Genomic DNA, 26,705 nt, shown 5'->3' with positions numbered 1-26,705 from the left:
GTGGGCCTTTGGATGGATCCCTCTGAATTTGTTGACCCCAGTCGGTAGTGGCAATTGTGCCTCAGTGACCCTTGGCTTGGAAGGAAAACTAAGTCAATCTGCTCTCGCAGATTGTTGTGTGATGCCTTCCAGAAGTTGGGGTATTGAATGATGAGTGATACGAGATCACTCATAGGAACAGGGCCATTCAACCCCTCAAGCCTGTTTTGCTATTCAGTTAGATCATGGTTGGTCTGTAGCCTAACTCCACATACCTGTTTTTGGCTCATGTCCCTTAATACCTTTGCTTAACAAAAACCTATCTATCTCAGACTCAAAATTACCTACCGATCCACCATCTGCTGCCATTTGTCTGCGAATTAGAGCCAGACTATTCAGGAGAGATGATGTGTAGAGGTGCTTCCTAACAGCTCTCCTGAATAGTCTGGCTCTAATTCCCAGACTATGTCCCCAAGCTCTAGAATCCTAGTTCTTGATAGGATAGTGAAAAATGTGTTTGGTATGCTTTCCTTTATTAGTCAGTGCATTGAGTACAGACGTTGGGAGGTGGTGTTGCGGCTGTACAGGACATTGTCAAGAGTGGGGTGCTGGAAAAGCACCGCAGGTCAGGCAACATCTAAGGAGCAGGAGAATCAATGTTTCAGGCAAGAGCCCTTCATCAGGAATCATTGGTTTGGCACTTCTGGAATTTTGCATGCAATTCTGGTCTCCCTTCGACAGGAAAAATGTTGTGAAACTTGAAAGGGTTCAGAAAAGATTTACAAGGATGTTGCCGTGGTTGGAGGGTTTGAGCTTTAGGGAGAGGCTAAATAGGCTGGGGCTGTTTTCCCTGGAGCATTGAAGGCTGAGGGGTGACCTTATAGACAATAATAAAATCATGAGGGGTGTGGATAGAGCAAATAGAGTTTTTCCCTGGGGTGGGGGGAGTCCAGGATTAGAGGACATATGTTTAGGGTGAGGGGGCAAGATTGAAAAGGGACCTGGGGGCAAGCTTTTCACGCAGAGGGTGGTGGGTGTATGGAATGACCTGCCAGTAGAAGTGGTGGAGGCTGGTACAATGACAACATAAAGGCATCTGGATAGGTATATGAATTGGAATGGTTTAGATTAGATTACTTACAGTGTGGAAACAGGCCCTTCGGCCCAACAAGTCCACACTGACCCGCCGAAGCGCAACCCACCCAGACCCATTCCCCTACATTTACCCCTTCACCTAATACTATGGGCAATTTAGCATGGCCAATTCACCTAACCTGCCCATCTTTAGACTGTGGGAGGAAACCTGAGTACCCGGAGGAAACCCACGCAGACAATGTGCAAACTCCACACAGTCAGTCGCCTGAGGCGGGAATTGAACCCGGGTCTCTGACAATGTGAGGAAGCAGTGCTAACCACTGAGCCACCCGTGCCACTCAGAGGGATGTTAGCCAAGTGGTGGCAAATGGGACTAGAATGTGTTGGGATATCTGGTCGGCATGGACGAGTTGGACCAGAGGATCTGTTTCTGTGCTGTACATCTCTGTAACTCTGTATAAAGGATTTCCAAAGAACAAAGGTGATAGAAGCCTCAAATGCTCAGTCAGATAAGTCTTAACTGCTAAAAGAATCTACAACAACATCATTATCAAACTTCTTAAAACATTTCGAACAATTGCAATCATTTGTAGTGCATATTCAGTGCTATTGGAGTTGTTTGCAAGGCACCCGTATTGTTTGCTTTTGGAGAGTCCAGTATAATTAATAATGTTAGCCATGGCTCAGTTGGCAGCATTCTTGCCTCTGAGTTAAAATGTAATGGCCTCAACCCCCACTTCGGAGACTTCAACACAAATATCTAGGCTGAACAGCGCAGTTATGAGGTGAACTGTCAGAGGTTACAGCTTTCAGCTGATACTTTAAACAGCGACTGTTTTCATGTGAATGTAGTCGATCCCAGTTGGACTATTTTGAAGAGCAAGGTAATTAATATTTGTGTCGAGGACTTAGTTATATTCTGAACAATGATAGAAAAACAGATTATCCATTCATTATCGGTTTGCTGCAAATTGGCTGCCACATTTTCTTCATTACAGCAGTGACTGCATGTCAAACAGTACTAAATTGAGCATCATGTATAAATGTATGTTTCAGGGACCATGTGATGTTGCTCTGTGGCCAATTGCCCAGCTGATAAGTAAGTCTAAAAATATTTGACTTACAAAAAAATTTCTCTAAACAAACTCAGTTAATTTTGAATTCTGGGAAAATGGATCCCTTTCACCTACTGCACTTTATTTTGGAGTGTGTTGAGTTATAACTATATTGTAAAGGTGCAAGGCACTTAGCTACTAAGCACCAAAACATTGCCGATGGTAGCATCAAAGTAACAACTTTAATTTGCTTGCAAGTTTTAAAACAATTAGTGTGAAAATGTGATCCATATTTCATCGTAAATTGTTGCTTCATGTTATTTACTCTGAATCAGGAAAATAGATTACTGCCTGAGAAGTGGGTGTATTGTCCTAAGAAATGTGTGCTCATGTTAATCATCTTGGGGATAGTGGGGGAAGTTGGAATTCTAACGAGTTCTGCAGAGTGTTAGAGCATGTGTTCGCATTAATAGACAAATTCCTATTCTCAACTGTACTAATATGAGAGGCATTGAATAGTGGCCAAAACAATGGAAAGTAACTTAGAAGTTTAAATTAAAAAATGACAGTCATTCACAACTGCAGGAGGTGCCAAAGTGTTTTACATCCAATGCAGTACTATTTGAAGTGTGGTCACTCTCGGTAATATGGCAGCTAATTCACACGCAGCAAGCTCCCATAAATATTATCATGATGTCGTCTAGTTTCTATTTTAGTGATGCTGGTTCAGGAAAAATATTGGCTCAGGGAGGTGGGGAATAACTTCCCTATCTCCAAAATATTGAGTTATTGTCCTTTAGAGAGTAGATGGGGGCTCAGTTTAATGTCGCTCAGTATTGCACTGGTGGTGTCGATCTGAATTTTTTGTTCAAGTCTCGGGAGTAGGATTTGAACTCTCAAAAATCTGATGAGAGTGCTGTCTTCAAGCCAGAGCTTACATTGTGGTGTTTCCTTCCCCTCAGCTTTGCATACCAAACTAGAAGCTTAGAAGAGCTGTCTTCCTGAACTGCATCAGAAGTTGCACAACACAAGGTGAACCTGACTTCACCTGACAAAGGAGTAGCGCTCCATAAGCTTGTGATTTCAAATAAATCTGTTGGACTATAACCTGGTGCTGTGTGCCGTCTGACTTTATTACCCCAGTTCAACACCGGCAGCTTCACATCTTGAACTGCAGCCGTCTAAGTGATGTAGGTGCACCCACAGTGTTGTTAGGAAGAGAGTTCAATGATTTTGTTCCAGCAATGATGAAGGGACAGTGATATGATTCTAAATCAGGATGGTGTGTACATGGAGGGGAACGTGCAGGTGGTAATGTCCCCTTGCAACTGCTGATCTTCCACAAGTTAGGTGTCTTGGTGTTGTCTATGGTGAGTTGCTGCACTGCAAATTGTAGGTGGTACACAATGGTGGGAGTGAATGTTGAAGGCCTTTGATAAGGTGACATTCAAACAGGCTGCAAAACAAAAACACAACTGCAGATGCTAGAAATCTGAGACAAAAACTCAGCAGGCCTTGCAGTGTCTCTGTTGAGAAAGCAGAGTCAATGTTTCAATGTCCAATCACCCTTCAAACAGGCTGCTTCATCCTGGAAGATTTTGAGCTGCTTGAATGTTGCCAGACTACACTCATCCAGGCAAATGAACAGTAGTCCATCACACTCCTGAATTGTGCCTTAGAGAGTGGGGAGACAAAACAAAACTGCAGATGCTGGAATCCAAAGTAGACAAGCAGGAGGCTGGAAGAACAAAGGTTACACCTGAAATGTTGACTTCTCCACTGCCTGATGCTACCTGGCTTAAAAAGTAGGAAAACAAGTGCCTGCAGAATTCATAGCTCTGACCTCTTCTTCCAGTCACAGTATTTATATGGCTGGTCCTGTTCAGCTTCAGGTCAATGGTAACCACTAATGCCATTGAATGTCATGGAGAAATGGTTAGATTCTCTCTTGTTGGGGCCACTGAATGTCATGGGGAAATGATTCTCTCTTGTTGGGGATGGTCATTGCCTGACACTTGTATGACATGAATGTTCGTTGCTATTCTTCAGCCATGCACGTCATCTATATGTTCAGAGTCACAGATGGTGCTGAATATTGCACATTCTAATCTTATGCTGGAAGGCAGCCTATTGATGAAGCATCTGAAGATAGTGGGGCCTAGGACTGTACCGTGAGGAGCTTCAACTGAGATGTCCTGTAGTTGAGATGACTGATCTCCAACAGCTACAATTATCTTCCTTTGTCTGGGATATGATTCCAACTAGTGGAGATTTTACCCTCTTATTTCCATTGACTTTAGTTTTGCTAAGCCATTTGATGTGAAGGGTAGTCACTGGCATCCCACATTTAGCACTGTCCCCACCTTATAGAGGTTTATAACATTATGAGGGGCATGGATAAGTTGAATAGCTAAGGTCTGTTCCCAGAGGAGAGTCCAAAACTAGAGGGCATAGGTTAAAGTGAGGGCAGAAAGATTTAAAAGGGACTTAAGGGGCAACTTTTTCCACACAGGGTGGTGTGTATGGAATAACATGCCAAAGAATGTGATATGAAACTGGAAAGGGTTCAGGAAAGATTTACAAGGATGTTGCCAAGTTTGGAGGGTTTGAGCTAAAGGGAGAGGCTGAATAGGCTGGTGGAGGCTGGTATAATTACAGCATTTAAAAGGCATCTGGATGAGTATATGAATATGAAGGTTTTAAAGGGATATGGGCCAAATGCTGGCAAATGGGACTAGATTAATTTAGGCTATCTGAACAAATTAAGGATATCTGGTTGGCATGGACAAATTGGACCGAAGGATCTGTTTCCGTGCTGTACATCTCTCTGACTCTATGACCTGTTTTAAAGTTTGCAGGAAGACAAACATCATGCATACCAGATTTAGCTGCAATAAAATATCTTTGGTAAGAAAGAAAGGTTTTTTTTAATGTATGGATTGAATGGCTTTCCCTTGCAGGGATCCACTGTTGAACCGAGGAGAAAGTGAGGACTGCAGATGCTGGAGATCAGAGCTGAAAAATGTGTTGCTGGAAAAGCGCAGCAGGTCAGGCAGCATCCAAGGAGCAGGAGAATCACCGTTTCGGGCATAAGCCCTTATGCCCGAAATGTCGATTCTCCTGCTCCTTGGATGCTGCCTGACCTGCTGCGCTTTTCCAGCAACACATTTTTCAGCTCCACTGTTGAACCTGCTGAGTTTGGAAAGTTTTAACAATCTCATTTACCCTGGTTGTAATTTGCCTTATAGACCCATTGTGTGGATGCTCACCTCAATTGAATGTTGGCTGGTGGTATACAGTATATAATCTGCTGCTTTTCAACCTAATATGGTACCATAATACATTGTAAATTGAATTGTCTGGTCACACTGCCACCCACAGGTATAAGGTTTATGCCTGTGATTGTCAATGGTAAGGGTAAAGCTTATTTTCAGTAAATTGGCAGATTTTTCAGCGTTCACCACCTTTTAATATACCTCTGCCATAATACCATTCTCCACAACCAGATTTACCTTTTATTCTTAAGCATTCCTATCCTCTATTCAGTCAGCTATTTACTTTAGTTGTGCTTTCACAACCTCTGGTATTATCTTTTATATTATCTGCTGGCCTTTGTCCATATTCATGTACACCATTCCAATCATTGTTTCTCTATCTTTCTTAATTTTATTTAGTATTATTAATCCTAGTTTTTATTCAACTTTGCTGTTAAATTTGTGTTGTTTTGGTCTCAGTTAATCTCCATTATCTGAAAGATTTCATAAGGCTATATTTATGTAATGCTTCAACCATTCCTAACGCTTTTCCTCTCTGGTGCCCATACCAACTGATGTTGTAAGGTGATTCCTCTTCTTTCCAATATTGCCTCCACCTCCCATCTTGAACAAACTTACCCTCAAGCCCTCTATCCTTGTAAACTGTTGCTCATTCCCTTTTTTAATGTGTTCATTGGTGTGGCTGTTACTAGTCAAGCCAGCATTTGTTGGAAATCCCTAACTGCCCAAAGGGCTCTGGATTTGAAGTCACATGTAGACAAGGAGGCAGATTTCCTTTCCCTGAAGGACATAAGTGAATTGGATGGGTTTTGTTTTTAAATATGACAGTCGACAGTCATTCCAGGCACCATTAGGCCAATTCTTTATTCTAGATTTTTTTTATTGACTTCAAATTTCACCATCTACCCAGGTGGACTTTGAACTCATGTCCTTAGAACATTGGCCTGGAGTTCTAAATTACTCACCCAGTGGCTATGCCACTGCACTAGCATCTCCCTTTTCTTCTCAAGTCTCAGATTCAGATCTTCCTGGTCTTGTCATTGTCTGTTTGAATCATTTCAGTAAAGATTTTGGCTAAATACCATTCTTACTTCACTAAAAATTATCCTCCTTCCTGTCTATGCCCATAATCTTTTGGACATAGCAATGTTTTGATTAATGTTTCAAACAGGATCAGTCTACTCTAAAGAGATGTTGAATTGCTGAACGTGCTGAGGCTCACTCTTATCAGTAGTGTATTATAATTGGAGATTCTGTTCTTACATTACAAATTCTGAAACGTCAGTCCTGTAAACTTCAGTGTTCTCGCTTACTGCAATATTGACTTGTCGAATTTCAGTCTTTTGTATCAAATATGCTTCAGTTTAACCAGCAGCTAAAACAACAGGTGAGTTCACAATGCTGATGTACTTGGCACAATTCCTTGGCTTAGTGATCTGTAACACTTCATATAACTGGCACTTTTGCAATCTTTTTATTTAATCCATCCTCCTGGCCCTTGACACTTAAATGTTTGAAGGGATATTATTCCTTTTAAAATACTGCATGAACAAATCTAGCAATGCAAGTGATGATCAGACTAAGGAATAGAATAGATATTCACTGATTTAATGGTTAATCTGGGCTTGTAATTAATTTATATCTTAATGTCAACCAACTATGAGACACAAGACTTAGGGTTCAAATCCCTCTTCAGGACATGAGCAAACAGCCCCTGTGGGAGCGCTGTCCTCTCAGAGGTAACAGATCCAAAGGCAATATTTTAAAGAAGACCTGGATGGCAATCCCTAGTGTCCTGGTCAATATTTAACCTTCAATCAATGTCTCATAATATCTGATTTTTATTACGTTGTTGTTCATAGGAGCAAGCTTTGTGCAAATCAGATGAAGCATTTCCTTCAAAACAGTTATACATGTCAAAATAATTTTCATTTACTGTAAAGCACTTGGAGACATCCTATGGTCATGGAAAGTGTGATACAAATATAATTTGTGCAAATTATAAATTGTATGAATTTTCTTTTATTCTCAGCAATCTGCCATGATTCTTCATTTCGACAGTGTTATGAAGATGTAGGTGTGTACTGTACCTTTGAGAGAGAGAGAGAAAGCTGGCAAGGACTAACTGAAAGCACAGAGTGTGCTGAACAATTTAAAAATGTCACATTTGGTTGAAACAGAAAACTGGAGTTGTGTTGCCATGGAACAAAAACAATTCAAATTCAGGCAATCAGTTTATATTATGCCCCAGATACCAAATTCTAATCAAATTAGAATTTTACTGTTTGGAATGATAATCCCACAGATGGTAGCTTTGAACCATTGGCTCCTCAGCCAAGCACATACACCAAATGTCTGAATCTGCGCTTCCTCCCGTACTGAGCAGGATTACTACTGCAACAACACAACATCAGTAGGGTAAAACTAACCTGTCTCACAACGGTCTAAACCCAGCTCACGTTCCCTATTAGTGGGTGAACAATCGCACGGTGGCTTAGTGGTTAGCACTGCTATCTCACAGCACCAGGGACCCAGGTTCGATTACAGCCTCGGGCGACTATCTGTGTGGAGTTTGCACATTCTCCCCGAGTCTGCGTGGATTTCTTCCGGGTGCTCCGGTTTCCACCCACAGTCCAAAGATGCGCAGTTTAGGCCATGCTAAATTGCCCATTGTGTTAGGCGCGTTCATCAGAGGGAAATGTGTCTTGGTGAGTTACTTTTCGGAGGGTCAGTGTGAACTTGTTGGGCTGAAGGGCCTGTTTCCATACTGTAGGGAATCTAATCTAAAACTAATGAAATGATACAATGTTTTGGTGGTATAAAACTGGACATTTTGAACAGTTTGGGGGAGAACAACAAAAAGCACCAACAAGTACAGGCTGCTAGCCGAATAGCTCTCTGAAAGGTACCTGTCCATAAGAAAGGTTGTGCAGCAGAAGACCAAAGAAAAGATGACCCAGGAAAATACAGAGGAAAATCTACAAAGGAGAATCGACAAAGCTGGCTGGTTTTGAAACGTCATTATTTTTTGTAAATCTTAATTTTTTTTATCTGACCAGTATTGTAGAGTGGGAGGTAAAAGATAAGTTTAAGAGAAAGGAGTTGTAAATAGTTTTGTTTAAATGTTCTCTGTTGGATTTAAAGAATAAAATTGTTAATTTTTACTTTAAATAGTGATATCTGGAAATTTAACAGATTACGACGCAAAGTGAACTTTTCTGTGTGGCCGGTTTAAATTAATAGAGGGGTTTACCCATGTCATAACAGTTTGGGGGCTCGTCTGGGATTTGAACAGGTTTTGACAGATCCAGTCTGAGATTTGGATAGATTCAAATAGATTCAGGGTACGACAAAAGCCCAGTATTTTCAAACACTTGCCAGTTAGTGTCCTAAATCTGTAAATATGTGAGAGAATTTGGTTAATTTAAGTTACTTGTGGTTGGTTAAATTAAAAGTGAGAGAAATGACTCTTAGAATTGCTAGAGAGGTTTTGGGGTTTGAAGATGATTCCCAAATTTGCCAAAAAAGTTTAGAAAGAAAAGACCATCCTCTTAGAATTAGCAAACCGATTAGAATTGGGTTTAACAAAGGATAAAAGTAAAGCTGAAATTGTAAGGGAATTACTCAAACACCTCTGTGTCAGAGAAACAGACAAGTGGAGTAGAGTTAGAAAAGATTAAATTACAATTGAGGAAAATGGAGTTAGAAGATAAACAAAGGGAGTCAGGAAAAGGAGAGCGAGAGAAGGTTCTCAGCTGAGCAAAGAGAGAAAAGAAAGGGGGGGAGAGAGAGAGAGAGAGAGAGAAAAGAAAGGGCGAGAGAAAAAGAGAAGAAAAAGAAAGAACGTTCTTAGCTGAGCAAAAAGAGAGAGAATTTGAACTTGAGGAGCTGCGCCTTAGTCAGCAAAGTCAAGTTAACAGGATAGAGATTAAAAGAGAAGGTAGTGATATATACAAATGTGTCAAAACTCTGCCACATTTCATCAGAAAGATGTCAAAGCCCTCTTTGTTTCATTTGAAAAAATTGGCTAGACAGATGGGGTGGTCCGAGGATTTATGGCTAATGCTAGTTCAGCCTAAACTGGTCGGCAGAGCTGGTGAGGTATTTGTCGCGCTGTCAGATGAGGTGTCAAGAGATTATGAAGAGGTCAAACAGGCTATTGTAAGTGCTTATGAATTGGTACCAGAAGCGTACAGACGCGGTTCAGAAACATAAAGAAGGAACCAGGTCAGACTCATGTTGAGTTCGAAAGAAATAAACATAGTTGTTTTGATGGATGAATGCAGGCCTTACAAATAAGACCTATAAGGCTCTAAGAGAGGGTATTCTGATGGAGGAGTTTAAAAACTCACTTCCAGAGATGATAAGAATTCATGTGGATAGACAGAAGGTTCAGGAAGTGAGAAAAGCAACACAGTTACCAGATGAATACATGTTGATGCCTTTGACAAGCTCCCAGCAAGAATTTCATCCTGTGAGGGATAGAAGTTGGGAGAAGGGGAGATCCTACTGGGTAGAGAACACTGGTAAGTGTTTTACCACAAGTTACAAAAGAAGTTCAAGAGGGTGGAAAGGAGGTGAAAGGCATCAGATGTTTCCACTGTGGTAAAGTGGGAAAAGTGAAGTCCCAGTGCAGGTCATTAAAATAAGATATTGTGATAAAAGATAGGGTCAAAGAAGCTAAGCCAATGGCATTAGTGAAAGTAGTAAAGGAAACCCCAAGAAAACCAAGGAGCACTAGGAGTGTGCACAGCCAAGGCGAGGGCTGGGTAAGGGAGTTAGTGCCTGATCTCTATAAAGAATTTGCCTGTGAGGGTAAAGTTTACTCAAAAATAAAGGGGGAGAAAGGCAAGAAATTATAATTTTGAGAGATACAGGATCTAACCTGTCTCTAAAAGGAAGAGATGAGCACATTTGCATGCTTTCTCATCCGTTACCCAAGAGTGTGGTAATTTGTGAGATAGATGGACAGAAATTTAGTGTACCCCCTATGTAAGGTCAGATTGGAGTGCCAACTTAAGACTGGGGAAGTAACAGTGGGAGTGATTGACAGAGTCAGTTCCAGTAATCCAGTTTGTTCTTGAGAATGATTTAACAGGGTCCAAAGTGGGTGTGACACCCCTTGTTGTGGAGATCAAGAAACTGAGGAGTTAAAAGAAAAATATCCAAGTATTTTCCCAGACTATGTAGTAACAAAATCCCACTATCCTAAGTCACTTCATGAAGCAATAAACTGAAGAGAAAGATGAAGGAGTTGAGGTTCAGTTAGCGGAAACCTTGTTTGACGTAATGGTGCAGGAAAAACCTGAACAGGCAGAAGGTCAGGCAGAATTGTTTAGTCCTGAATGGCTAAGGGACTTGCAACAGAAAGACAAGATGATAGAAGATATATATGTGAATGTGTACTCCGAAAAGGAGGCAGACAATATTCCTGAGGGTTATTATCTGAAAGATAGAATCTTAAGATGAAAATGAAGACCACGGCAGGTTAGTGCCAAGGAGAAATGGGCTGAAGTGCACCAGGTTGTGTTGCCGGTAGCATATAGACAAGAAGTGTTATGTGTAGCACATGACCTATATGTAGGAGGTCACTTACGTGTACAAAAGACTCAGGCAAAGGTACAAAAGGCTCAGGCAAAGGTACAAAAACATTTTTATTGGTCTGGAATGCAGAAGAATGTGAACTTTTGCCGTACATGTCATACGTGCCAAATGATAGTTAAGCCACAGGCGGTAATCAAACCAGCACCTTTGTTGCCAATTTCCACATTCAAAAAACCTTGCATGTGGGTTATAATTGATTATGTAGATCCCCTCCCGAGTACTGGGAACAAGTACTTGTTAATCATAATGGATATGTCTACCAGATTTCTGGAGGCAATTCCATTACAGAGTATCAAGGCAAAAAGGGTGGTTGAGGATTTAGTAGCTTTCTTCACACTATATGGACTACCCAGAGACATTCAGTCAGACCAAGGGTCTAATTTTACTGCTAGACCTCCTTTTAAGGAGGTCATGGATAGCTTAGGTATACAGCATTTTAAATCCAGTGTGTATCATCCTGAATCCCAGGGAGCTTTAAAAAGGTGGCATTAGACCTTGAAGGCCATGTTGACAGCATACTGTCAGGATTACCCGAATGATTGGAATAAAGATATCCCATTCGTATTGTTTGCCATTAGGGTGCCCCAAATGAATCTACTCAGTTTACTCCATTTGAGTTAATATTCGGTCATGAAGTGAGAGGCCCTTTGAAATTAATTAAAGGGAAATTGACAGGACCAAAGTCAGAGATCCCACACTTGGATTGTGTGGCGGAGGAGAGGGAGAGATTAAATCGAATAGGTGAGTTAGCTAAACAGCACCTAAAGAGGGCACAGCATAGAATGAGGCAGGTGCCGATAAAAGCTCTGAGACTCAGCTGTTTTCCTTAGGGGATGACGTGTTAGTACTGTTACCAGTGATATGAGATCCCTTCAAAGCCAGGTTTAGTGGTCCCTATCAAATTGAGGAAAAAAAAATCAAGTCAGCTGAACTGTCTGGTAAAGGTGCCAAGTAGAAAAACACTATCAGGTATTAGTTACTGCCCTGCAGAGTTCAGATGTTGTGGATTTTGATGTGCCTCAAAATATGTTTAAAAAAATGAAGTCCTTGAGGAGTGGGATAGGTCAGTAAACTATCTGTCTCAGGAGCAAAGAACACATTTGAAAGGTTTGTTACTGCAGTACGAAGACATATGTAAGAATCAGATGGGGAGGACTAATACTATGTACATGAGATAGATATAGGAAATACTGTTCCGATAAAACAACACCCCTATTGGCTTAATCCTTGCAAAGCCAGACAGGTCCAGAGGGAGGTGGAGGCCGTGCTCAACAAGGATATCATCGAACCGAGCCAGAGCGAGTAGAGTTCGCCAATCATCTTAGTTCCCAAACCGGACAGGACTCGATGATTTTGAGTGGATTATTAGAAGGTCAATGCCATTACAAAATTGGACTCATATCTAATACTGAGATTGGAGGACTGTATAGAGCAAGTTGGACAAGCCAGTTACATCACCAAGTTGGACTTACTGCATGGTTACTGGCAAGTACCTTTAGTAGAGACTGCGAAATACATTTCTGTGATTGTAACCCCAAATGGGCTATATCAATTCAAAGTGATGCCCTTTGGAATGAAGAACACACCCCCACATTCCCAAGGCTCATGAACAGAATTGTGGCTGAGTTAACAAACTGCAGTCTATTTAGACAATGTGGTGATCTTTAGTAAGTCCTGGAAAGATCACATGGTACAGTTGGCAGAGCTCTTTGAACACCTACGAGAAGCAAAACTGGTAATAAACTTAAACAAAACTGAATTTGCAAAAGCAGAGGTAACATTCTTGAGACACAACATTGGTCATGGAAGGTTGATGCCAGGGAACGTAAAGACGTAAGCCATTGAAGATTCTTGGGGCTCAGCAGATTCTATCGGAAGTTTGTTCCAAACTTCTTCAGTGTAGTGGCACCGTTAACCGATTTGCTGAAGAGGAACACAAAGTTTCGGTGGACAGAACAATGCCAGGAGGCATTTGAGATTTTAAAAGCAATGTTAACCACCACACCAATGTTTCAAAACCTTCTAAGTTGCCATCGATGCTAGTGACATAGGAATTGGAGCTAGACTGCTACAGGGAGATGATGATGGGATTACTTTTCAAAGAAACTCAACATCTACCAGATAGGTTTATGAGAAAGGAGTTGTAAATAGTTTTGCTTAAATGTTCTCTGTTGGACTTAAAGAATAAAATTGTTAATTTTTACTTCTGAGATAGTTCTTTGCCTCTTGAAATTTAACAGATTATGGCACGAAGTGGACTTTTCTGTGTGGCTGATTTAAATTATCAGAAGGATTTACCCAGTATCGTAACAACAGGAAAGCAGAATATTGCTCTGACTGTAAGCTCCTTGGAAGTGCTAAAGCCTAAATCGTGTTTTTCTTTGAAAAGCGAACATTTTTACTTGCATTCCTTGTTTAAAGTACTAAAATGTAGCAATGCTCAAATGTTGAGCTGGTAGTTACAAGTTAGAGATAGAAGAATTTGATTTAAAGGGAGGAATCATAATTTCTATACTGAAATGAGAGCTTCAAAAATATATTTTTGGTGCTGCAATTGTTGAACAAAAGAAATTATAGCAAAACTGGAGGAGTTGGGTTTGATTTTGTGCTTCAAATCATAAGGATTTGGACAGAAGCATGGAGTGCAAACATGCAGCAAAGGAAGGATGATATGCAAATGAAAATTGAAATGAAAGGATAATTAAAAGGGACTACTAAACTGGAGGGGGAAAAAAGGGTAAGTAGAACATTGCAGGCTTTCCACAGCCTTTACAAATTATGGAACTAAGATGCTGATGAACAAAAATGAGAGAAAATCCAAGGTTTCATGCATGAATCCAGGCTGATAAAGCAGCCCATCATCCAACCTTCTGCCACCCTTGGCTCAGTAATGAACCCTGTCACACACAAGAGGCAGATTCTATGCCAATATCCTGCTGTGGAAAAGCTCAAGAATTGAACGGTGTCCTCTTGTATCAGCTGATGTCTAAGTACTTCAATTGTGCAGTTGAGTAGTATTCTGCTGGAGAGGATATCGGAAAGAAAATCTTGTTGAATAAGTCTGTGATGGCTGGAAGTTGCTTAATGAGGCAACATTTTGTGTCTCATCTGTAGCTGAAATTTTTGGTGTGTGTGTCTGTGCACTTTTTAATAAAATAGTGTAGATTATGTTGGCCTGTTACAGTTTACAGTTGAATCCTGTATATTTTAATCTAGCGTGATAGAATGATTAGCCAGAAAGTGAGAGTGTAGCTGTACTCTTTGGCATTGCTAGGTTTCTTGAATATACCTCCCAGAAGCAACTAATGGCAGAATGAGAATACAAAGCAGCTCCATTCCCTGTTCCTTTTGGTCATAGGATTGAGAATGGTCCTAAGGGATCAAAGAATAAGAGAAAAAGAAATTGGGTAGGGGGAAGGGATAAATCTCCTGCAGTTACATGGCACTTGTGCTATTACAATTCAGTGGAATTGCTTAAAGGGTACTACTATATTCCTACCAGGACAATGTGCAAAGGGCCACCTGCGATTCTGTTTAATTTGTTGGTTTCTGCTGATTGTGGGCCTCTTTGCTGTTACTCGCCCTTTTTCGTCACCTTTAATAGCCGTGGGATTCATTAAAGCTGAGTCATGAAGAGCATTGGAGCCACAGTACTCTGTACATGTTTTGAACTTTCAGTAAAGTGTTAGAGAAGCATGTTAGGAATCAAATTTTAAAATAAAGAAATTGAAAGAAAGCTTGCTTTTATAGAACACCTTCCCCGATCCCTTTAAGTCTAAAAACAATTTTCAGTCAACAAAGTTATTGTAATGTGAGAAATGTAGTAGTTCATTTTCTCACAGGTAGGTCCCACAAATAACAATGAGACAATGACCCAGATAATTTATTTCTGAGATGTTGTCTGAGGGTATACGTATTGGGCAGGATACTGAGGAGAATTTGCCTGCTTTTCTTCAAAGTCGTGCCATGGAATCTTCAGTACAGACTTGCGGACTGCTTTCAACATCTCATCCAAAAGGCAGCACCTCTGACAGTACTGCACCTAAGTATTTGATGCACCTTATTTCAGCAGAAAGTTTGCAAAATTAATGTTTCCTGGGCCCTACTTATAAGGTTGCCAACAAAGCTAATTTTAGAGAGCACGGAACTGCAGAAATCCCAATGCCCACGGGGGCGGCACGGTGGCACAGTGGTTAGCACTGCTGCCTCACAGCACCAGGGTCCCAGGTTTGTGAGAAGATTTGTAGCTCGGGTGCTCGTTGCTGTGGTTCTGTTCGTCGAGCTGGAAGTTTTTGTTGCAAACGTTTCGTCCCCTGTCTAGGTGACATCCTCAGTGCTTGAGTCCCAGGTTTGATTCCAACCTCGGGCAACTGTCTGTGTGGAGTTTGCACATTCTACCCGTGTCTGCGTGAATTTCCTCCGGGTGCTCCGGTTTCCTCCCACAGTCCAAAGATGTGCAAGTCAGGTGAATTGGCCATAGTGTTAAGTGCGTTAGTCAGAGGGGAAATGGGTCTTGGTGGTTACTCTTCGGAGGGTTGGTGTGTGGACTGGTTGGGCCAAAGGGCCTGTTTCCACACTGTAGGGAATCTAATCTAAACAGGGAAGGTAGCTTTCGAAGACTAGACAACCCTTGGCCAATTTCTCAACTAGGGCATTAATGAAAGGGGCCTTACATTCAGCTGCAGATTCAATAAAATAGACATATCTTCTACTTTTGAAAATATGCAAGGAATCGGAGGCTAGGTGCCATTCCTTCAAAAACATATTCTTCACAGAACCCAACAAAGATATTTGAGATAGTTGGCCTCATGGAAATCCCATGGCAACACCATTGGTTTGGCCTACATGATGTTGTTGAAAGGAGCTTAACTGCTCAAGTTGCTAAGTTCATAGGTTCAAAGAATACTGATTCACAAAACAGCAGCAGATATAGATCACTATCATATATCTGCAATATTGATGTAACTACACTTCATTGAATGGGCTAGCAATGTCAAAAGAGAATGTTATCAAAATGGAAGGCTTATATGGTCTCTTCAAAATTCATGATATAGGTGAAAAGCTTGCTCAAAACCAGCTGTAGCACAGACATCTAACAACCTTGGATTGTATAAAGCAATATATCCCTTCGACAGTTCCCAACATGCAAGTTACTAACCATCCCCAGCCAGTCTACATTTGTAAATCTTACAATAGTGTCTAATTTCAGGTGTGATTCTGTAATTGGAAAACAGTTGCTGGATAATCCTGTGTGAAAAGAATTATACTGAGCCAATTTAAGATTGTCAATCAATCTTGTGTGTGTACATTAACAAAGCTATATATATCAATACATAGTGTTTTGTTCTTTGTAGTCAGGAAGAATATACAACACAGGACATCTATTTCAATAAAACACAATCACAATTACAGTTATTCTCTGGGACATTTCCCATGGTAAGACCTTGACCAATTGCATTTAACTTGACTGGTTTAAAATTGAAGCAAAGATTTACAGTTAACTGTCGGTCATCATATAACTGGTTCCTTTTTACATGACACTGCCTATAACGTTCGAAGTCTACATGCCAATCAGTCAGCACTTTGCTCTCATGCAGTAATATGGTTGTTTTCCCTTGACATTGGATTTCTTTCCTTGACCAGCTTGTGGTCTGTACAGCACATGCACTGCACTGTTTCGAAATGAGGCTTCCTGGAAAATCTAGAGATGTTTGTTTCTTTTTAAACTTGATGATCAAGCGAGGACTTGACTGAATTGGGCTGCAGTTTTTTGTAAAGTAGGTTGCATAAGCAGAAGACAGAGAGAACATTTGGAAATTAACCCTTAAACCCTTGGCAGCCTCACTGCATATCGACCTAAATACTTTTTGTATGCAGAATTTTAAGGATTTTGTTTAAAGCCTTGCAGAAATTGCTGTGTTATCTGTAAAACTGTTATTGCAAATGGGAAGGTACAGAATCAATTGAATATCAGATTACATTGAGATGTTCAATTGTTGCTGTACTAGAAGCTGTGATAACCATTTAAAGTGGTTTGTTGAATTTTCCTAAGTTCCAGAGATGTTTAATTATTTAATGATTGCTAGAGGTTGTAATCTCTCCTTCAAAGTGAAGTCATGAAGCTAATGGATATGAGTGTTCCAGTTGGAATTCCACATAAACTGGTTTTATGTTTTGTATAATATCCACAGTGGTGAGACACAACCTGAGGCTATAATGTTCCAAACTGTCCCTGAGGTAGAAAGATATCTCATTGACACTGAATCTTGTCTTTCAGGGAATTGTCGGTAATTTAGCCAGTGGCAAATCTGCCTTGGTCCATCGATATCTGACAGGAACGTACGTTCAGGAGGAATCACCTGAGGGTAAGCAAAGAGCAGTTTCATTTTATTGAGTTGTTTCGGTTTAGACTTAGAGATCAATTGAAGATACTTTTTTGACCTTTCTATTGTTCAGTCGAGATGCAGCCATACAGATTAATTATTGCTAGTTTAATATACAAGTAATGTTAAATAGAGCTGCTCAGATTTAGCACACAGGTAAAATCACCAGGTCTTCGCCTAATGAATAAAGGCCAGCTAGCTGATTCTTGGCCCAATTTGTACAGATTGTGCTCAGTTGACTGAAATCCCTCAAATTGTACGGATCGTGCTGGGATAATAGTCCATGGAATTGTACTCATTACTATTCAGTAGCTAGATGCACCACAGTGTGTGCTGTGATAGTTCCAAGTCTCAAAGCTTTCCCATGCTGAGTTATCTAATCTCCTATGGAATGGTTCACCCTTGGGTACTGCAGTGAATCTTGATGTCTCGGGAAATCTTGCCAAATTTCCCACTCCAGACCACTATCTGCCAAAGTGTCTTTGTGGCAAAAGCCTTAGTTTTAATGTTCTTTTTGTGGAATACCCTGACGTAAAGAATGACTGATTGATTGAGTGAAGGCTGTGTGAACTAGCACCTATGTTGCTATGTAACAGCAGCCACTGAGTTACAGGATGATAAACACTTCACTCAATTATTGATTAGTATAGGAGATGTTCATTAGATATTGAGCTTCATTTTAAATAAACATACTTCGTAATTGTCTGGAAACAGCATTCTCCTGCCCAGTGCTCTGGCAGTTGTAGGACCCATCTTGACTGATTTAATCACAACTGTGGGACATGTGTTCCTCTCACATAGATTTTATATTTTGAAATTTCCAATGATGACTTTAGAATGTCATTTCTGAATATTATACATGTTGCTCATGATATTCTCCATGCTCCCTTAGCACACAGTCTGTTAAAATGAGCAGATCTACAACTTAAGGTTAAAAAGAGAAAAATATTAATGGGATAAGATGTACTGATGGAGGTTACTTTTTTACCTTTTGTCTTGCATTAGCTGTCATCCTCTCCCTCCCTCACACCTACCACTGAAAGCTTTTAATTGCATTGTGGTTTATATTTGGTCTTTATACCCAGAATAATGCATGGGATATTTTGTGATTCATACTTCTGGAATGAAAGTAATTTGGTAATATATTTTAATATGATCCTTAGTTGTTTCCTACTTCCTCCCCCTAAATCGTGGTGTGCTTTGAATATATCTGCAATTCTTGTGTCTCTATCTGTTTACAGACTGCTTTATAATTATGTAATTGCCTCTCTTTATTGGTTAGTGTGTGCTGTCAAAAAGGGCTAAATTTCTACCTCAGCTGCTATCAAATTTTTTTGTCTTTTTCTCTTACCAACATGCATCTTTCTAAAAACGTGTGTTGCTTTGTTCTGCTGAAATTACCTTGGAACATTTTATTAACTATTAAAGGTTAAACCGACTGTTTTCCAAAATAACAAAAGCTATCAGACTATCTCCAGGTTCATTTGCTTCCCAGACAGTCATTCTGTTAACATTGATCATCAAAATCTACCCAGTTTAACAGTTAAGCATTGCGTTGCTTAAACAAGAGCAATCTGAAATTTACAAACCAGCTTGCTAATTTTATCTCAATGTACTAATAATTTAAATAGTCTGTGATAATGAACAGGAGGATCTTAAATTTAATGCAGGATTTAAAATAGCTCACCCATTTTAATGGTGCATTTGTGTGGAGAGGTGTATTTTGTCTGTGAAGCTATGTTTTTCTATTTCCAAAAGCCATTTTAAAGCGTTGTATTCATAAAAGCTTGGCTGCTTTCCGTTAGTCTGTGATTACTTATTGAGTTGTGAGAGTAGGCAAGTGATTCCACTTAGTTCCTCGCATTTTTTTCGTGCTTTATTTCATATCCCTTCATGGTGTTGATCATTTGCTCTGATGTGATTCCATATTTCTCACTCTAATAGCCAATATTTGGGAATGAGTCCAAACAATGTATGCCCATGTACCTCCACACAAATGTACTTCTTTGCTCCTCTTCAGCAGAGTTTGATTGCTTTTACAGCACTTAACTGTCTTTCTCCACAGAATTTGCTTCAGGTCAAATGGGAATGCTGTGGCATCCTAACCTATCCAATTACTGCCTACTGTAGGGCATTGAAAGCTGTTGGAGCAGCCTGTATTCCACTGGTTTGACATAGCTCAGAATTGGAGCTTGACACCTCTGTTTAATTTAACCACATCTTTTCACCAGCTGCAGCAACTTGTAGAGCCCAAAAATCTCTTGATACACAGTCAAGAATTATCTGTTTCAGCCTTATTTCCCAAGTAACGCATTGTAAATAAAACTGTATTTGTATGATTGAAATCCACTTTACTGATTTTATTTCCTGCGTTTGGAACTCTCAAACCACTCCTAAGTTTGAACTGTTTTCAAACCATGCTCATATCACACTTTGATAGATTAATGTTAGGTGCCCTGTTTTAAGAAAAACACTCAATATTTAGTAAAATAAGGATGTTGCAGTTTGCCAACCAAATGACTGAACGGGAAGCAACCTCAGGCTTCTAATTTATATATTCAGGTTAAGACGTTTAGATGTGCACGCTTGTACAAAATAGGTCATGCACAAATGATCCAGAGGGATTAAGTTAAAAAGAAACACTGTCTGTGCAGTTGTGTTTGGCTTACTGGCATACACTAGGCAATTTAGGAGCAGTAAATGTGTGCCTTCAGTCATATTGTTACTGATGACTGGCTGTTCCATTCTTTGCAGACATGGATGCAGGTAATTGTACACTATATTCGTGGCAGCAGCAATCCTCTCTTCAAGAAGGAAGAGGTTCCAATGTTGTACAGTACAGTTCTGATTGTTCAGTGTGCCCATCCTTGTAATGTTGAAACATCTCAATCTGTTTGTCTATCAGGCACCTTGTAGTAAATCCCATGTTTTCTGTCAGAATAATCATTTCCCTGGCAAATACTGCCTGTATTTATTCATTTATATTGAATGTAGAAAACTTCTGCCTCTGTTTTGAATGTTGCTGGAGAAAATAATTCCTGTTCTTTGATTATCTTTTTTGGCTAATGGAATTGCAGTGCAAACACGGAGAAGTTGCCATGGTAACACCATGACAAGTGCCACCTGGAGTGTAGTTAGTGGAGAACCAATACTCTAATTAGCAGTTTGACATGATTAGCCTTCGTTTTCTATTGAAGGAGGTTGACTTCAGGGAAACCTATTAATTCAAGATTTTTTCCTCTGCCAACACATTCTTATCTCCACCAACTTCAGGTGGGAAAACTGCTAAAATGTAAGAGTGCATTTCTGTGCTTTTCTTTCTCAACGCATTGAGTTCCTTCTCACAACATGGAAATCATGTCATGGGCAGTTGGGTATCCCACCCTTTCAGGGTATTGAAATGGCTTTGATGAAAGCACAAATCTCATCCCATTTGTCTGTTACAAAGGCAACTATCCTTCCTCATTCTTCTCAACATTAGCCTCGCTTGTTCATTTATCTCTCCAATCATACCAGAGATTTGCCATTGATAGCTTCTCTTCCCGTTCCCCCACAATTTCCTCAGGGATCCCCGAAGAATCCATCCTCAACCACTTCCTATTTCTCACTTACATGTTGTCACTCAGTGACATTAACAAAAGTGACAAAGTATTAGTTTCTGCATGTACGCTGATGAAACCCAGCACTACCTCACCCTATCTCTTCAGACTCCACCTTCTGCATCGAGTGCTACTTAAAATATTAGAATGACCGAATCCAGTTGTTTTCGGTCACACCATAGATTCTGTTTTGTTGCCAGACTTTATCCATCTCCATGGCATTTGACGTAAGGCTGAACCCACTGTTTGCACTTTCAATACCATATGTTACTCTCAGCTGAAATTGCAACCTCTTATTTCCACCTTTATAACATTCTGTCCCTCCACCTCTGCCTCAACTCTTGGCAATTGGTATTCTCATATTTGCCTTCATTTACTCTAGACTGAACTATTTCAATGCAATTCTGACAAGCCTCCCACATTGAAAATGCTGCTGTCTCCTTGCTTGCACCAAATCCCATTTGTCCATTAATGTTGTGCTGAGCTCTTGATGAAACAATGCCATAGTTTTAAAATTCTTATCTTTGTTTCCAAATCCTTCCATAATCACAGTTTTGTAATCTTTTCCAGCCCAGTGACCATCCTGAAATATCCATGATTTGCTAATTCTGACCACTTGAGAATCTCCAGTTTTTCATTTCACTTTGTGATGGTGACATAAACTACATAGGCTCTAAGCTCTAGAATTCCCTTCCTAAAGCCCTCTGCCTTGTCAACCTCACTGTCCGCCTTTGCTAAAGAGGTCTAGCTCTTTAAGCAAACCTTTTGTCATCTGCCCTAATACATTCTTATGGATCTTCATGTCAAAATTTGTTTTATAATGTCTTTGTGAAGCACCATAGATGTTTTGTTACGCTAAAGATGATATGTACATATCATATGTAGAGCAGAAACTAAGTAGGTAAAACAGAATAGCAGCATATTAAATTGGAAATATTAATGTATGATGGGATCTGGGTGTTCTTGTAATTCAGTCACTGAGAGCATACATGCAGGTGCAGCAAACAATTCGGAAAACACATGGTATGTTAGTCTTCATTGCAAGAGGGTTTGAGTATGGGAGTTTGTCTTATCACAGTTAAAACTACATCTCACTGTCCTTGAGACCAAACATGGAGTATTGTGGGTAGTTTTGGTGGTCTTGCATGACATAGGATATACTTTTATATAGTGAGTGGAGTGAAAGTTCACCACACCAATTCCTAGGATGGCAGGATTGTTGAATAAGGAGAAATTAGATCAAATATGCCATATTTCCTGGAGTTTAGAAGAATGAGCAAGGAACCTTATTGAAATGTATAGAATTCTGACAGTGTTGGATGTACTGTATTTAAGGATGCTGTTTCTCCTGTATATAGGGGATCTACACCAAGGGGTTTATAGTGTCAGGATATGTGTACTTCATTTCGGAGTGAGATGAGGAATAATTTATTCATTCGGAAGTTGGTTAACTAGTGGAATTCTCTACCACATAAAGCTGTGGAGACCAAGTCACTGAATATATTTTAAAAAGAAAGGAATAGATTTCTAGACCCTCAAAGTAGTATGAGGTATAATAAGAGATCAGGTATATGACATTTAGCTAAACGATAGTCCATATTTGTACTAAATGGTGGAGCAAGTTAGGTGGGCCTACTGGCCGACTCTTGCTCCTGTGTTCTGTCTTTGCATTTGCCTCAAAGGAGAAACAGGTGTTGAAGAAAAGCAATCAACTGACACTCCTCTCCGTGACCTCTTCACATAGATATTTTGATAGGATTGAGGGTCTTTTTTGATGTGTGCCACCTGAGGATCTAGGTACTTGTGGAAAACACAGAAGGTATATGTAACAAACAAGGAAGGAACATGTGGTGGAATTTAAAAGCTTCTCTTCAACTGATTTATTCTGAGATTTCAATAACAAAGCTACACACTTAATTTATTCTCCCCCACAGTCTTTATGTTAGACATGTCCTGTAATGTAAGGCAGCAGCCTATGATGTTTCAATAACATCATATTTGTATTTCTGGAAGATGTAGCTGCCTGTACATTTTTTTGTCTGTGTGCTACTATTCCCATCTTCTGCAACAGTTTTCTTCTTCTGAAGGATAATTGCTTCCTGACTGGGAAAAAAATTCAAAATCTTCCTGTTGCTGAGGTGCTTTTGAGAAGTTGTTTGCAAAATATCCAAGGGCCTCCCTGGAATCACTCAATGATTTTGTTTCAGTTCAACTGGCTTTCTTCAATGCTGTTTTGAAGCTACCAGCTACTGATGAGATATAGTTTTCCTGCGAAGAACTTTTCATCAGCACCATGAGACCTCAGAATGGTGTGTTGCCTCCCTTATGTCAAAATCAAGGATATTTTGGAGAGGCTGCAGAATATTCTGAAAAGGAAGAAGGACCAGTTGGAATTAGCGACATATGAAGAGGATGAGATGCTGAGGAGAGAACATCGCAAGTTAGGCAGGAATTTAAAAAGTAGGTTCTCTAGGGTAGTAATATCCAAATTACTCCCAGTGCCACGAGCTAGTGAGGGTAGGAATAGGAGGATTGAGTGGATAAGTCATTGGCTGAGGAGCTGGTGTAGGGGAGAAGGATTCACATTTTTGGATCATTGGGATCTCTTCTGGGATAGAAGTGGCCAGTATAAGAAGGGCAGATTGCACTGCGGGGGGAGGAATGGGTGGCAGGGGCGGGGGGGGGGGGCAGAGGCAAGGGGGCGGAGGCAGGGGTAGGGGCAGGATGTACTCATGAGATCAGTTGAGTCTGGTGCAGTTGGGAAAAGGAACGTTAAACAGTCAAGCCAGGCAGCAATAAAGTAGAAAACAAAGCAGGACTGATAAATTAAACATAATTGATTTCAATGCAAGAGGCCTTAGAGGTAAGGCAGATCAACTTAGTGCATGGTTGGGTACATGGAACTGGGATATCATAGTGGTTGCAAAAACATGATTCAGAGATGGACAGGACTAGCAGCTTAATGTTACAGGCTATAGATGCAAAGGAAGGATAGAAAGTTGAGGGGGTGAGAAGGGAGGGAGGAAGGGTGTAAGAAAGGAGAGAAACCTTAACAGCTGTACTTCGGGAGGATAGTCCTAAAATATGGATAGAGAAGTTATTTGGGTGAAAGTGAAAAATAAGAAAAGGATGAACACCTTATTAGGATTGTATTATAGACCCTCCAGTAGTCAGTGGGAAACTGAGAAACAAATTTGTAAGTAGGTCCCAGGTATCTGTAAGAATGATAGGATGGTTATGGTAGGGGATTTTAAGTTTCCAAACATAGACTGGGACTGCCATAGTGTTAAGGGCTTGGATGGAGAGGGGTTTGTTAAGAGTGTACAAGAAAGTTTTCCTATTCAGTATGTTAATGTAGCTACTAGAGAAGGTGCAAAACTTGACTTACTCTTGGAAACTAAGGTAGGGCAGGTAACTGAGGTGTCAGTGGGGACCACTTTGGGACCAGTGACTATAATTCTATTGGATTTAAAATAGTCATAAAAAAACGATAGACCGGATCTAAAAGTTAAAGTTCTAATGTGGAGGAAGTCTACTTTAGAAGATATTAGGCAAGAACTTTCAAAAGTTGATTGGAGCTGGATGTTTGCAAGTAAAGGGATGGCCAGAAAATGGGAAGCCTTCAAAAATAAGATAAGTAGAGTCCAGAGATGCTGTGGTCCTGTCAGGGCAAGGCTGGTAGGTGTAGGGAATGCTGGATGACTAGAAAAGTTGAGGCTCTTGTCAAGAAAAGGAAGGAAGCATATGTCAGGTATCGACAGCAGAGATCGAGTGAATCCCCAGAAGAGTATAAAGGCAGTAGGAATATATTTAAGAGGGAGATCAGCAGGATAAAAAGGGGACATGAGATAGCTTTGGCAAAACGGGTTAAGGAGAATCCAAAGGAATTCGACAAATAAATTAAGGGCAAAGGGATAACTAAGGCCGAATGGCCTTACTTCCACTCCTATGTCTTATGGTCTAACTAGGGAGAGAATAGGGCCCCTCAAAGATCAGCAAATCTGCCAATGCATGGAACCGCAGGAGATGGGGGGGATACTAAATGATTAGATTAGATTAGATTACTTGCAGTGTGGAAACAGGTCCTTCGGCCTAACAAGTCTACGCCGACCCTCCGAAAAGCAACCCACCCAGACCCATTCCCCTACATTTACCCCTTCACCTAACACTACGGGCAATTTAGTCTGGCCAATTCATCTAACCTGCACATTTTTGGACTGTGGGAGGAAACTGGAGCACCCACAGGAAACCCACGCAGACAAGGGGAGAATGTGCAAACTCCACACAGACAATTCGTCCGAGGCTGGAATCGAAACTGGGACCCTGGCGCTGTGAGGCAGCAATGCTAACCACTGAGCCACCCGTGCCACCCCTAGCCACTGTGCCACCCCATTATTTTGCATTTGTGTTTACTGTGGAGAAGGATATGGAAGATATGAAATGTTGGAAAATAAATAGTGGTATCTTGAAAAATGTCCATATTACAGAGGAGGAGGTGTTGGACATCTTAAAAAGCATAAAAGTGGATAAATCCCCAAGACCTGATCAGGTGTACCCGAGAACTCTGAGGGAAGCTAGGGAAGTGACTGCTGGGCTCCTAGCTGAGATATTTAGATCATCAATAGTCGCAGGTGAGGTGCCGGAAGATTGGAGGTTGGCTAACGTGTCACTATTTAAGAAAGGTGATAAGGACAAGCCAGGAACTATAGACTAGTGAGCCTGACATCAGTGGTGGGTAAGTTGTTGGAGGGAATCCTGAGGGACAGGACTTATGTGCAGTTGGATAGGCAAAGATAGTCAACATGGCTGTGTTCATAAACTTACTTGAGATTTTTGAAGAAGTAACAAAGAGGATTGATGGGGGCAGAGCAGTGGACATGATCTACGTGGACTTAAGGCATTTGACAGTGTTCTGCATGGTAGACTGGTTAGCAAGTTTAGATCGCATGGAATACAAGGAGAATTAACCATTTTGGATATAGAACTGGCTCGAAGGTGTAAAACAGATGGAGGTGGTGGAGGGTTGCTTTTCGGACTGGAGGCATGTGACCAGCGATGTACCACAAGGATTGGTGCTGAGTCCACTGCTTTTTGTCATTTATATAAATGATTTGGATGTGAATGTAGAAAATATGGTTAATAAGTTTGGAGATAACACCAAAAATGGAAATGTTATGGACAGTGAAGAAGGTTATCTCGGACTACAATGGAATCTTGATCAGATGGATCAATGGGTCGAGGGTTGGAAGATGGAATTTAATTCAGATAAATACGATTGTTGCATTTTGGAAATGCAAATCGGGGCAGGACTTATACAGTTAATGGTAGGGTTCTGGGGAGTGTTGCTGAACAAAGAAACCTTGGAGTGCTGGTTCATAGTACCTTGAACGTGGTGTCTCAGGTAGGCAGGATAGTGAAGAAGGCATTTGGTATGCTTGCCATTATTGATCAATGCATTGAGTCATATTGTGGCTGTACGGGACATTGGTTAGCCTACTTTTGGAACACCACATTCAATTCTGGTCCACAATAAGAAGGATGTTGTGAAATTTGAAAGGATTCAGAAAAGATTTAAAAAAATGTCGTCAGGGTTGGAGAATTTGAGCTATAGGGAGAGGCGAAATAGGCTTTGGCTATTTTCCCTAGAGCATCAGAGGTGAGGGGTGACCCTTTTAGAGGTTTATAAAATCATGAGGGGCATGGGATGGAGGGTCT

General features: G+C 40.6%; 1 protein-coding gene across 8 annotated transcripts in view; it reads left to right on the top strand.

Moving 5' to 3' along the window:
• Positions 1-26,705, top strand: part of agap1 (ArfGAP with GTPase domain, ankyrin repeat and PH domain 1) — a 765,714-nt gene that overhangs the window by 383,800 nt on the left and 355,209 nt on the right. For 4 of the 8 annotated variants that reach the window (XM_043693248.1, XM_043693247.1, XM_043693246.1 and 1 more), the window contains exons 3-4: positions 17,286-17,373; positions 20,146-20,157. In XM_043693248.1, coding sequence (XP_043549183.1) covers positions 17,286-17,373; positions 20,146-20,157 — 100 coding nt within the window. The remainder of the gene's footprint in view (positions 1-17,285; positions 17,374-20,145; positions 20,158-26,705) is intronic. The other 4 variants (XM_043693252.1, XM_043693251.1, XM_043693249.1 and 1 more) reach the window with 1 other exon arrangement.

Source organism: Chiloscyllium plagiosum, chromosome 7 (genome assembly GCF_004010195.1).
Source record: "Chiloscyllium plagiosum isolate BGI_BamShark_2017 chromosome 7, ASM401019v2, whole genome shotgun sequence".
In the NCBI taxonomy this organism is placed as follows: Eukaryota; Metazoa; Chordata; class Chondrichthyes; order Orectolobiformes; family Hemiscylliidae; genus Chiloscyllium; species Chiloscyllium plagiosum.
Note: the sequence above shows the minus strand (reverse complement) of the source record. Positions and strands in the feature narration are given on the sequence as shown.